Source organism: Corythoichthys intestinalis, chromosome 16 (assembly GCF_030265065.1).
Source record: "Corythoichthys intestinalis isolate RoL2023-P3 chromosome 16, ASM3026506v1, whole genome shotgun sequence".
In the NCBI taxonomy this organism is placed as follows: domain Eukaryota; kingdom Metazoa; phylum Chordata; class Actinopteri; order Syngnathiformes; family Syngnathidae; genus Corythoichthys; species Corythoichthys intestinalis.
Window position 1 is genome coordinate 30,812,371 of NC_080410.1, and position 12,447 is coordinate 30,824,817.

The 12,447-nt window shown below is 39.7% G+C and overlaps 1 protein-coding gene across 1 annotated transcript; it reads right to left on the bottom strand.

Moving 5' to 3' along the window:
- Positions 1-67: 67 nt before the first annotated feature.
- nlk1 (nemo-like kinase, type 1) lies at positions 68-12,447 on the bottom strand. Its single transcript, XM_057861315.1, has 11 exons — positions 10,722-12,447; positions 10,479-10,608; positions 10,352-10,407; positions 9,598-9,704; positions 9,441-9,526; positions 7,832-8,041; positions 7,664-7,765; positions 6,062-6,148; positions 5,797-5,995; positions 4,067-4,160; positions 68-3,989 (listed from the first exon to the last, which is right to left on the bottom strand). The coding sequence occupies exons 1-11, from the start codon at positions 11,018-11,020 to the stop codon at positions 3,941-3,943; spliced, it is 1,419 nt and encodes a 472-aa protein (XP_057717298.1). The 5' UTR covers positions 11,021-12,447; the 3' UTR covers positions 68-3,940.

The following is a 12,447-nucleotide window of genomic DNA, read 5'->3' on the forward strand; positions in this document are numbered from 1 at the left end:
TGGACAAACTAATGGAGAAAATGCTCAAAAATTGATTTTTTGCGCTAAGAAAAGAAAGACACCCAAATGTTGTACTCCAGTGTCATTTTTATTGATCATCACTCTCCACGTCAACTTCAAGTATTTGTCAAAACAAGAAAACAAGTGGGCCAAAACACTTTTCAAACATGAATCAACACCACCAAAACCCGGCTCATTCTCGTCCGTCGACGAGCTAACGCTAACCAGCTAAAAAATACACGTGATAATAATGAGGTCGTGATCAGGGGGGAAAGTGGTTTAACTCTGCCCGCTAAATACGTATAACGTAATAACGTACGCACAAAAATGCTTGAAAAGTAGACAAAACCTGAATTTTTGTTTCAGCAAAATTGTATCTCTTTCAGTGCCATTGACAATGACAGACATCCATTTGGCTCGTAAAAACTAAATTAAAACTATCAATGAATTTATCGCTAGTAGACGTCAAATCCATAAACATTCGTTCATTCGCTGCCACCCTCACAGTTCAAATGGATTGGACGTCTGTAACTGTCAATGGCGGTCAATTGAAATATTTACCAACTTTAAATATTGTTTTGCTGGCACAAAATTAGTATTTTTTTTGGCACATGACTGAAAAAAAAAATGAGTACGTCACTGTAAAATCACATTTTCAGGTGCCAAAAATGAGTATTTAGTATCACGTTCAATAGATTTTGTCGACACGTGATATTTTCAATGTACATTTGACATTTTTGGCCAAAGAAAGACTATTTAACTCATTAGCCACCATTGACGACGCTAGATGTCCAATTTGATTAGACGTCTATCGCCGTAACATGATCACTAGCCAGCCAATGAGTTAAACATGATTGATTTTCCTTTCTTTGGTTTGTTGATGAGCAAGTTCCTTTGCATGAATTTTCTCTCTCTTCACACCAAATGTTTAATAAACTTACTACTACTACTATTATTATTACTGTAACTATTAGGCGGCCACAATTTGGCATTTCATGCACACGGTACATTTATTTTGGCCACATTTGGATATTTCCCCCCCCCTTTCTCTCACGACTAGAGGAGCTACTGTCCACCATCTTGTGTTTTTGTAATTTTTTGTCTTTTTCAAAACACACTTTTTTTATTTGAATGGCAGCCATTATGTCACATCCTTTTATACACACGCTTTCTAATAAACTGACTTTTTGCCTGGGGGTGATTCCAGTGGTTCGGAAAAAGAGGAAAGATTTTGTGAATAACAACGTGCTTGTTTCTGCTACAACAGGCAAGACTCGAGAAAACAGGGAGTGAGTGTGTCACTACCCGATAAAGACGGGCTACTTGATCGCAGCGGATTGCTACTGCGCATGCGGGAACCGACGACACTTCCTCTCGAGCCTTAACGGCAGATATAGATGTATACGTGATAGATTCAACAATAAAAATATATTTTTCTTGTTTTTGCGTGAGATATTTTTAAAAATGACTCATAAGAATGCATCCAATGATTATGCTGTAGATAGAAGAAAGCACAGTGCCTTCATATGCTGAAACAGATTTAATGTTCATATGCAGAACATTAACTCAAACTATACTCACATATGCAAATATGGGTCTCTGAAGCCACCCTACATTTTTAAAATAACAGTTTCTTCTACAGATATTATTAAAAACAACTAAAAAGGCTAGTTCATCTATATATCTTTGTAAAACCTTTGCAAAACATTCTATGTAATAAAGTTTGTCATGTTTAAATAAAGTTTTTCCTTTCAATTTTAACACACATTCGCAGCACGGCTATCTGATCGTGATCGGCTGTTCACTGTGACTATGCTAAGTAGGGTACTTTGTATCACAAAAGGTTATCGACATGCTCCTGTCAACAGTCGAGATATCGTTTTAAAAAGGTGTCAATGTCTAGACAAAAAAATAAATAAAAAGGAACCAACAAGTTGCTACCAAAATCTTCCACCATAATAGTGTCTCAGTTAACTCTAAGGCTGCATTGACGGTGCACGACGCCGAATCCATTTAGACTGGGAACGTTCGTTCGTTCATTCGAAACGAGGGCATTCATAGTCATTCTGTCCAATTTTCAGGCATTTACAGGTCATTTCCTGTTGCGTTTGAGTCACTGCCTATTCATTTGGGTGATTCCCAGGTCACTTCCTGTTCTGTAACTCAAAATAAACAGGAAGTGACCCGTAAAATACCCCAAAATCAACAGGAAGTAACTGAAAATCAACAGGTAAATGACCTTAAATAGCCCAAAATTACCTCATTGCCTGGCTTTGGCTGCAACTGACGGCGATAGACGTTCAATCCGTTTGAAGTGGGAGGGATGGCAGCGAATGAACAGTCGTTCATTTGCTGCCAGCCATGGGGAGAGGGGAGAATCAATGAACGAATGTTCATTCGCTGCCATCCCCCCAGTTCAAATGGATTGGACGTCTACTATTCATAAAACTCATTCCAAATCACGGCAGAAGCTTGTTTTTCTGTTTATTTGTTGTTTGTAGAATATTCTAGAACGATTTCGCGACCATTGTATCGATAATCGTTGTATCGTCAGATCGTTATCGTGAGCTTTGTATCGCAAATCGTATCATATCGTGAGGTACCAAGAGGTTCCCACTCCTAATGCTATGTCACTTCCTATGGTAGCTTTATTCTTATAAACGCAAGAGATTCAAACATAACATTTATTATTCTCCAAATGGTCTAGCATGTGGGTTGAATAAGAGATAGATAAGTAGAAGCGATCCATTGCACGCATGAGCAGACCTAATCAGGGACTATTGGTTTTAGTGCTGCAACGATTAATCGATTAACTCGAGTATTCAATTAGGAAAAAAATAATCGAATTAAATTTTGTTGCTTCGAATAGTCGTTTAATTAATGGTTTATTTTGAAAGTGTTTGCATTTGATTTTATTGGTTATATTATTATTATTTTGGATACACTGTCTTCTGGTCTGCCTCATTTCACATGGCTGAATCCAACTGCTCCTTGTTAAGACCAACGTAAGCTAAGTTTCTGTTTGAGCTAATGTTTTTTAATGCATTCGTAAAATAGTTTATAGATATTTTTAGCCGTTTTTTGGGGAATGTGTCTGAACCATTTGTTAAGAGCATTGAAAAAAAAGTTAGCATTTTAAAGCATTTAAGCTAGTGGACTTTTGCTATGTAAGTTAGCCAATTGTACTTTTGTTGTACGTCGATCCTCATTTATTTATTTATTTATTTATTTTTACCGTTTGAGGCTCAGCTCAGGTATTTTAATTTTTAATGTTCCTTATCCGATTACTCTATAATTCGAACAACTAGTTCATCGATTAATCGACTACTAAAATAATCGATAGCTGCAGCCCTAATCAGTTTAGAAAAAATGTTCTATCGGTGAATCTATCACGTATATACAGTGGGGAGAATCAAATACTTGTTCTCCCCACTGTATCTATACATGGCGTGCAATGTAGAAATCCATTGCAACCCGGTAGCCTGTAACAATCGGGTAGCGACTGTGAGGATTGACGGGAGGTGACATGTGGGTTTTCCGTTAAAAAATACTTTGACAATAAAGGGGCAGAACATGACAACTTCACACTTGCTGTCCTAAGACTAAGAGACCAGAGAGGAATTAAAAATTTCCCAGCATGCTTTGCTGAGGAGGAGTGCGAGGAGTGTGTGGGTGGGGCAAGGGGGAGGGGCTACACGACACCCTGCTACATGGAGCGTGTGGAATGCTAAAGCAAACGAAAATCAACACTTCTACTCACTACACTCTTTTTTTTTTTTTTTTTTGCCTTTTCAGCAGCAGCAGCAGCAGTTTTGTTTCCTTTCCGTCATCAGCGCCGCTGGCGGGCGAGCCTGTTGCCGCCACTCGCTTCTGTTGACGTGTGGGAGAGGTGGACATCGAGGTCGGTTGAGGCGGAAGAGGGCCAGGAAGGAAAGGACGCTCATCTCTCCTCCTTGCGGGAAACCTTGGAAGAGTGCCACGCTGTAGACCTGAGGACCGAGGTCAACCGGTTCGTCCATCAAACATGGCAAGGACGCAACAAACAGGGACAGAGCACGGCGCTGACCTGATGAAGGTCTTGAAGGCGGCGCTCTGAGGGTTGATGCACAGCGGGACTCGCTTCCCTTGCTGGTGCTCCGTGATGAAGCGATGGATTAGCTCTGAGGAGAACAACAAGGACTTACATTTAACTCTTTTGGTGGTATTCACGATGCTAGACGCCGTCAATGACAGCCACAGTGTTAACGAAGACACATAAAGTAATGGAGGAATACTTAAGTACATACAATATAGTATTGATAAAAAAAATTTAAAAAAAGAAAAAGAAAATGTCATTGAAAATAGCTAAAAAGTTGATAGTCCTAACCTAAAATAAAAAGAAAAATATCAAAAAGGATAAAATCCAGAAAATTAAAAACGAAAAATTATTTTTTTAATTTAAAAAAATGAAAAAAGGAGGCATTCATACTTTCTTTTTATATACTAGATAAAGTATATTTTTATATTAATTTATATTAACGCCTTCAATTTTTTTGTTATATTTTTCAATGTAATTCTCCACATACATATATATATGGCAGAAAACACAGACAAGGCTGAAAAAGCAGCTTCTGCTCTTGCACCCCTCTTTAAAATAAACTAATGTATTTTAAGCCAAAAGACCTGTTGTGCTGGATAGAACAATATGTCTATATGCTGCCGTAGCAGATTCACGGTGCATTAAACACCCGAACTATTTTTAAATTGTCCATTTTACCCTGGAAACCCCCGTTTACAGACATCGCGCAACCGCTTTTGTTTCAACCCAGCCATATAAAGGTAATTACATTTATTATTCAAAATGTCTGTCATTTTTAGCTAAGAATCATTAATCGATGTCTAATATTTTGTTAGAAAAAACAAAAAAGACTAAAAAAATTATTCACTCGCATGTTTTAAACTTTTAAACAAATTACGTCACAATAAAAAAAAATGGTGTCTGTAAATAAGTCACGGATATGTACCTCATAACTATAGCTTGATTGTCGTTTCTTTGTGACTGTCACATTTTCCCCGATATTTTAGATGATAATCGATCCAAACAAAGACAAAATTGGAAACAAAAAAAAAAAACGTATAAAAGGGTAAATATATGAAAAAGAAAATCTCGACAACTCCTTGATGTCTGCGATTTCTGCATCGTGACCCTTGTTATATTACCATCTTTTACCAGTGAAATCCCCCAAAAATCCGGCAGTGGCCATTCACAGCTGTGTCTTGACACTCGGTAATACATGGAGTTTTTGGATCGAAACAAGGTAACGCGATAATATCTCGTTAAAATCATGGTATCTTTAATTATGCACTCTCATGCTCTCACTTCCAGTTAGGATTTGGCTGTTTAATTTTCTTTTTTTTTTTTAAATGCCCTCCTGTTCAAAATGTTTCTTCCCCCAGAAAATTGAGATTTTAAGCTTTCCAATGATATATCACACGTGCATATCGGACAATTTTGAAATTTGGCCAAAATGGGGGTCTCAGAGCAGAACTTCAAGTCACCTGAGTGTTTTCCGCCATATATACGTAGATATATGTATACACACACACGCGCGCACACACACACATTTTAAATATATGTGTGTGTATATATATATATATATATATATATATATATATGACATATGTATAGACATTTTAAACTATTATTTTGTACTCCCCCAATGCTTTTTGATGTATATTTAATCAGTGTAAATTCATGCATCAGGGGGTTAAAGGAATATCCTAGATAGATAAGGATTAAAAAAAAAAAAATTGTACCTTTGCCCTGCCACACTGACAGCAAGCTATTTTCATAGCTGTGGCTGAAGGGGCGCTCAGCGGCAGGCTCAAAGTCTCGCGTATAGACGCGCCCGCTAGGCACCGAGTAGCAGCACTGGCACATACAGGTGTGGTAGCGCAGGCGACCCTCATCCAGGTACGGGTGCGAAAGCGCATCGCTGCCCGAGATGCGCTTGGCCTGTCGGGAGAAGGCGGTCAACACGGGCCGCGGATGCCAAGCCTATCTGAATGCCCGTCGACTCACCGGATCGAAAACCAGCATGCGGCACAGCAGGTGCACCGCTTCATGGGTGGCGCCGTCTGATAACATGTACAACACCGACAATGACGGCTGAAAACACAAAAACGCACACCATGACGAGTTGGAAAGAGCGGCGAGTGGAGATTGTGTTGAAAGGAGGGCTGCCACAAACCATTATTTTCATATTCTATTAATTAGTTATGATTATTGCAATCAATTGGCACACACATGAAACACTTCTTCAGTGTTACATTTCACATGTGCTTGTACCAAAAACTATGTGCTGTGAAAACTTAAAATATGATGAAATATTACCATTGAAAATATCTTTTGCTTTGAAAAACAAAAATTTTAATTACACGGATCATTATCTGGTTTCATCAAAAACTACACCAATCAGTGAATATTTACAGATTTTGTTAGCGTTTTTTTTTTTTTTTGTTTTTTTTAAATAATTAATTCTTTTGGTAACACTTTATAATAACTATCCGTTTTACTAGTTAATAGATCATGAGTAAACTGTTGATAAATGTTTTATTGTTGATTTGTGAAGTATGTGTTAACAGTTTGTTAAGCATTTACAGGGTGTTCCAATATGGTTGACCCCATTCTATATGCCCATGCTTGTTGATGGATCTTAATAAAACTATATACACTTTATGTTGAAGGTCATAAGTTTTATTGGTTAAATATACAAAGTACAAATATTTGTTGCCTCTATGGCAGATTTTCATAAATGTGCAACATGAGCGCTGCCTGCAAAATGCCTTATCAAAATGCCTTTTCTTTTGAAGTGAATGGCATTTCTTAACCTGAAAAGATAGAAATGCCAAACGTTACACACAAAAACTTGAAACGTTCCTACACAAACTGTGTTTCAGGTTAAGAACACCCTGTAAATGCTTAACAAACTGTTAACAAATACTTCACAAATCAACAATAAATCATTCATCAACAGTTTACTAATGATCTATTAACTAGTAATACGGATAGTTTTGATAAAGTGTTACCATTCTTTTTTTTAAAGAGGGGCTGTTTTGACCTTTACAAATAAATAAGAAAATGAATTAAGAATTTCAATTTTTTTTTTTTTTACACCTATTGTTTTTTTTAACACCTAAATAAATATAGGAAGATATTCAGTTTTTACTTTAATGAACTGATTCACTGCCATTGACAGCAGTTTGAACTGGGATGGCTGGCACGAGTGACCTTGTTTCACTACCATTGACGGCGCTAGATGTCCAATCCAATTTGACCTAGACTATGGCAGTGATCTCCCAGTTAAAACGGGATTTGACGTCTAGTCTTGTTATTGGGAGCCAGTGATTCAATACGAAACGTTCTTCATAAAATTAAAAATAATGGTTTCTTTTTTTTATTAAAATAATAAAAGGATACATTTTTAATTTAAACACAAAAATGTTCAAAATTAAATCAAAAATAAGAAAATTTACAATGGAGCGGCTCGAAAACATTTTTTTTCAAATAAAAAAAATTTTTAAAGTGATAATTTAACATTATTTTCAGGTCACCAAAATACTTTCATTCGATCATTTTCAATTAGTCAATTCACGGTGCCAGCCCTCGTCAAATGTGACATACGGGTTTGTGCGGCCCGCGGAGGATGTGAGCCCGGGCTCCCTCGCAGGCCGACGCCAGGGCAGACAGCGGCGGGGTTCCCAACAGATCCGTAATCAAGTCCAGCTGAAGAGACCGGCGTACGTTAGGCATTCTAACTTGCTAAATGGTGATTTCCAAGCGAATCGTCACCTGCTGAATGGGACTCTGCGCCTGGAAAAGAATGCGTCGCCCCAGAAGCTCGGCAAAGATGCAGCCCACCGACCACACGTCGATGGCCGATCCGTAATGGCGGCAACCCATCAGCACTTCGGGCGCTCGGTAGTACTGCGTTACCACTTCCTGCGTCATGTGACGCGACGGGTCCGGCTCCTCCACGCGCGCTAGTCCGAAATCGCAAATCTGGTCAGGGAAAAGAACAAAGGCAGAAACAGTTTGTTATTTTTGTGTTTACCTGCCATTGACGGCAATAGACAGCCAATCTATTTGAAATATGTATAGTATTTAGGCCTGCACAATAAATCGTTTGAATATCTCCATCGCGCATGTGCAATAGTCCTATCGCAGGATGTGCGATTATTATTATTTGAACACGTAAACTTTTGGTTTGCTTCATAAAAGCAGCAAATGTGCAGACAAATGGCTTCCCGTATCACTTTTATATACAGCAATCTCCATCATTCACAGATAAACACCCTTAGCCTGGATTAAATGGTATTATAGGAATACAATCATATAATACAATCAGTTCTGCCCATTTTGGGGCACTTTTAGTTCTTAAATGAATGAATAATAAATAAATACATACAATTAAGGTAAATTGAAGGACCTCAAATCTATAATGGAACAATAAAAAAATACAGAAACTACGATAAAACTTTTATAATGAAGAATATGATGAATTGTTTAAAGAATATAAAATAAAGGAAATAAATTAGAATACAAGGATAATAGAGAAAAACATGGGGGAAAATTCAAGGAAAAACAATCTAATAAAACACCGAATGCAGTACACTAATACAAACTAATACAGAGTCAACAAAGTCTTCCCAGAGATATTCAAGCCATATGGTGAAAATTCTTCTAGGCCTAATATTACAACATTTATCACAATACAATTAGTCTCTGGGTTATGAAGGAGTTCCGTTCCTACTCTAGCGACACAACCCGAATTAGTTAGAAAAAGTCAGAATTAACCCTTTACCGCTTGATAGCCCCCAAATCTCAAAATAACTAGCCAAAAACATGTATTACACGTCATTGTATTGTATCATCCATCCCAAGACGTTGGCACTAAATCTTAGCTAGAAAGCGAGCTAAGCTACGAAATGACAATGTCAGATGTCCGTATGTTTTGCTGACTTTATTCAGCTGCTCATGACATCAACACTTGCAGAATGAAACTAAATAAAAATGAAATTAACTCAGTTTCATCTTCAATAACAGCTATTCAGACAGACTACAGCCTAAGCAGCCAAATTTAAAGTGAGCATACACTTTAAGTATGAAACAAATTCTCACAAAATTCCTTTTCTGACCTCTGTGAACTTTGCCCTCATGACACCAAAATGCAAATCACCTCTTCTGTTTCATATCACAAACCTAACCTGCCAATTTGATAATAATCCCTTATTCATTCTTGAGTTGGACGGAAATCAGACCTTTAACCTCATTGCACTAAAACATAACCACCTCTTCGGTTACATATTACAATCTTGCAAATTTAGTAATAAATCCTTTATTCGTTCAAGAGTTATCTTGAACACAAACAAGCAAACAAACTGACATACAGATTACAGACCTTGAGCAGACAGTTGCTGTTGACCAGGAGGTTGCCAGGTTTGATGTCGCGGTGCAGAATCCCGGCCGAGTGAAGATACTTGAGGCCTGCGTGCACCACAAACACAAGAGATTCGGTGTGAGGAAGCCAACAGGGGTTGCCAGCGGTGGCGGCTCACCTCGCAGGATCTGGTACAGGAAGACCTTGATGTGGTCGGTGGTGAGTGGCTGAGGGGACACGATGACCTTGTGAAGGTCGCTCTGCATCAGTTCCGTGATCACGTAGCTACATTTGCTGTCAAGGCACACTTAGACACTATTGCTGGCTTAATAGTTCAATACACGTCATAATTACCTGAGCCTCCTGAGGAAATTGTCTCATTTTAACTTATTAGCTCCACTGATGGTGCTAAGCATCCAATCGCTGCCAGCCTCTCCCAGTCTAAATGGATTGGACGTCTACCTAGTGTTAAACCAATTTAACTTCCCAGCAGAATGATTAAAAGAGCCACATTTGGCTCTTGAGCCGCAGTTTACAGGCCCGATTGGACATTTAGTGAGCCAAACACAAGAAACAAAAACTCAAGAGAAATTGCTCAAAGTAGTTGTTTCATGGTTACATATTTGCAATGATATAATGATTTTTTTCCTGTTTTACTGATTGGCTCACTACGCATTACCCAGGTCAAAGTGAGCCATTTTAAAGTCCAAGATATATAATACAAACAGTTCAGAACAGTTATTGATTTTACAAATTATTATGGCTCGAGACAGAGGAGTGCCTATATTAAATAAATGGCATTATTCAATAAATATTCAAACATGTCATCCAATGCCACTCCAGTATTTCTTTCAAAACTTCAACTTCTGTGCTTTGTCACAGAATGATAGTACGGTAAACTATTTGAAGTGGCATTTCTACGAGAAGGATACATCTCCTCGAAACAGTCGATTTGTGGTGGCTGCAAGATGTCCAACGCTGATAACACCTGAAAGACAAGGTGATGAGGTCATTGGCGATGTCATTCCGGTGGTGGCACAGGTGACGAAGAGGCCTTACGTTGTCGTGTTTGAAGAAGCACAGCATGCGCAGCTCCCTGAAGACGCGTTTGCACGAAACCAGGTTCTGGAAGACGTTAGGCATCTTCTTCAGTGCCACCTTGCGGCCGTCTCGCGGGTCCGTCACGGACCTGCCACAACGAAATTGCGTTTCAGTGCCATGGATTGTACGTCTATGCCGCCAATGGGTATAATGATGTGACGGAAATTCAAAAAATAGAAAAAATAAAAAGGCAAATCTTACCAGACAACACCAAAGGCGCCGTAGCCGATGGGCCTGTCAGGCTCCATCTCGGCCGGGCCTGGCACCTCCCCGGCCGGGTCGCCGTAGGGCTGTGGCACTGCGGCCCCACCTCCGCCTCCACCAGGGTGCCTGGGGGTCCCGGCCGGGGCAGCGGGGGGCCCGCCGACGCACGGGGTGGCACCGAGGGCGGTTGAAGGGGCGCCGCACGACGAATTGACATAAAAGTATTTGCGGGCCAAATCGGAACCGGAAAACAAGTCGCCGCAAAGCGTCTGCCGGCCCGTGCCGTGGAAGGCCATTGTCAGGCCCTTTCTAGACGGGGAGGAGTTGCGGCCGCGAGCCGCACGTGACCCGCGACCCCCGCCCGGGTGTCACCCTGGGGAGGGCGTGCATTTAATCCCGCCCAAAAAGTGTCAAGGGCATTTAACGACAAATCAAATCACCACTCTGATCATACAAAACGTCACAATTTGGACACGCAAATCTTTTCAATAATTATTAACTCAAAGAAACTGTTAATTAAAAGAAAATAAATATGATGTCATGCTAGGCGCTAACACTTAAACATATAACTTAACGAAACTGCGAGGAGCTAACACCACTGATGCAATGGAACTAACATTTTCTTGGGTCATTATTAGCAAAAAAAAAACTTACAAATTATAAATATTATAAAAATATGTTGAGCTAACAATTACAGCTGTAACTATGAGGTAGCAGTTAGCTGTGTAGGTAAAGAGCTATTAGTACTGCTGCTGAGAAACTAACTTAGCAGGGTCAGGCTTAGCTAACAAAAAATAATAAAGGATAGCTAAGAATAAATAATTTAGGAAAGTTATGTGCTAACATTGAGTTATTATTTTGCTAAGAAGCAGTTAGATGAGTAGGTAAGTAGCTAACAGTTAGCCCTGTTGCTAAGAAGCTAACACTTAGCTTGATCAGGATTTAAAAAAGATAGGAAAAAATCTTTTATTTTAAGAAACTATGAGCCAATACTGAGCTGTGATGCAAAGAAGCCAACAGTTATCTCGGTTACTCTAAACTAGAAGCAATTATGTAAAAAAACAAGGGTTTGCTGTGTTAATTAGCAATTAGCTGTTTTGCTAAAGAGCTAAAAATAAAAACAATAGTAAATAAAAAGGAAAATGAGCTAACATTGAGCTGTATTGCTAAAAAGCCAAGTTCTCTAGGTTACTCGGAACTGACAAAACCCTTGACCATACAAATTCAACTACGTCGTGTTGCTACGCGACACTGACCTACATTCTCGTTAAAAACAACGCAATTCCGCACAAGTTGCTGTAAACAAAACGCGCACACGACAGGCCGCTCAGCACAAACACGACAGTAGACGTCAAGAAATTTATGGGAACAGAGGGGAAAAAGAAAATGAAGAAGAAGAAAAAAACGGAGTTTCTCGACGATGATAACCAAGCGCACAGCTAACTCGCGACTCGCCTGTCGGTTCGGAAGAACCCTCCGCGATGTTGCACCTTCAGTTTGCGGGAGAAAAATGGCAGGAAAGCTCTGCGAAGGCGAGAGAAAGCTCAAGTGGAAACGGCTGCGCTAGCCCCGGTAGGCCGGTGCCCGACGAAGACGTCGCTCCAGTCCGTTGCTAGCTGGCTCGCGACCAGGGCAGCAGGAGGAGGAGGAGCCGACGATGGAGAAGCGCAAGTGGGGGAGCGAGGAGAGCAAAGGCCTCCTTGTCATCAATCCCACTGCACTT

Coding starts and splice junctions, on each gene's coding strand:
- nlk1 (XM_057861315.1), bottom strand. CDS start 11,020: ATGGCCTTCCACGGCACGGGCCGGCAGACGCTTTGCGGCGACTTGTTT. Junction 6,149..7,663: donor TCCGCGGGCCGCACAAACCC/GTATGTCACATT, acceptor TTGTGTTTTCAG/CCGTCATTGTCGGTGTTGTA. Junction 5,996..6,061: donor GCATGCTGGTTTTCGATCCG/GTGAGTCGACGG, acceptor TTCTCCCGACAG/GCCAAGCGCATCTCGGGCAG.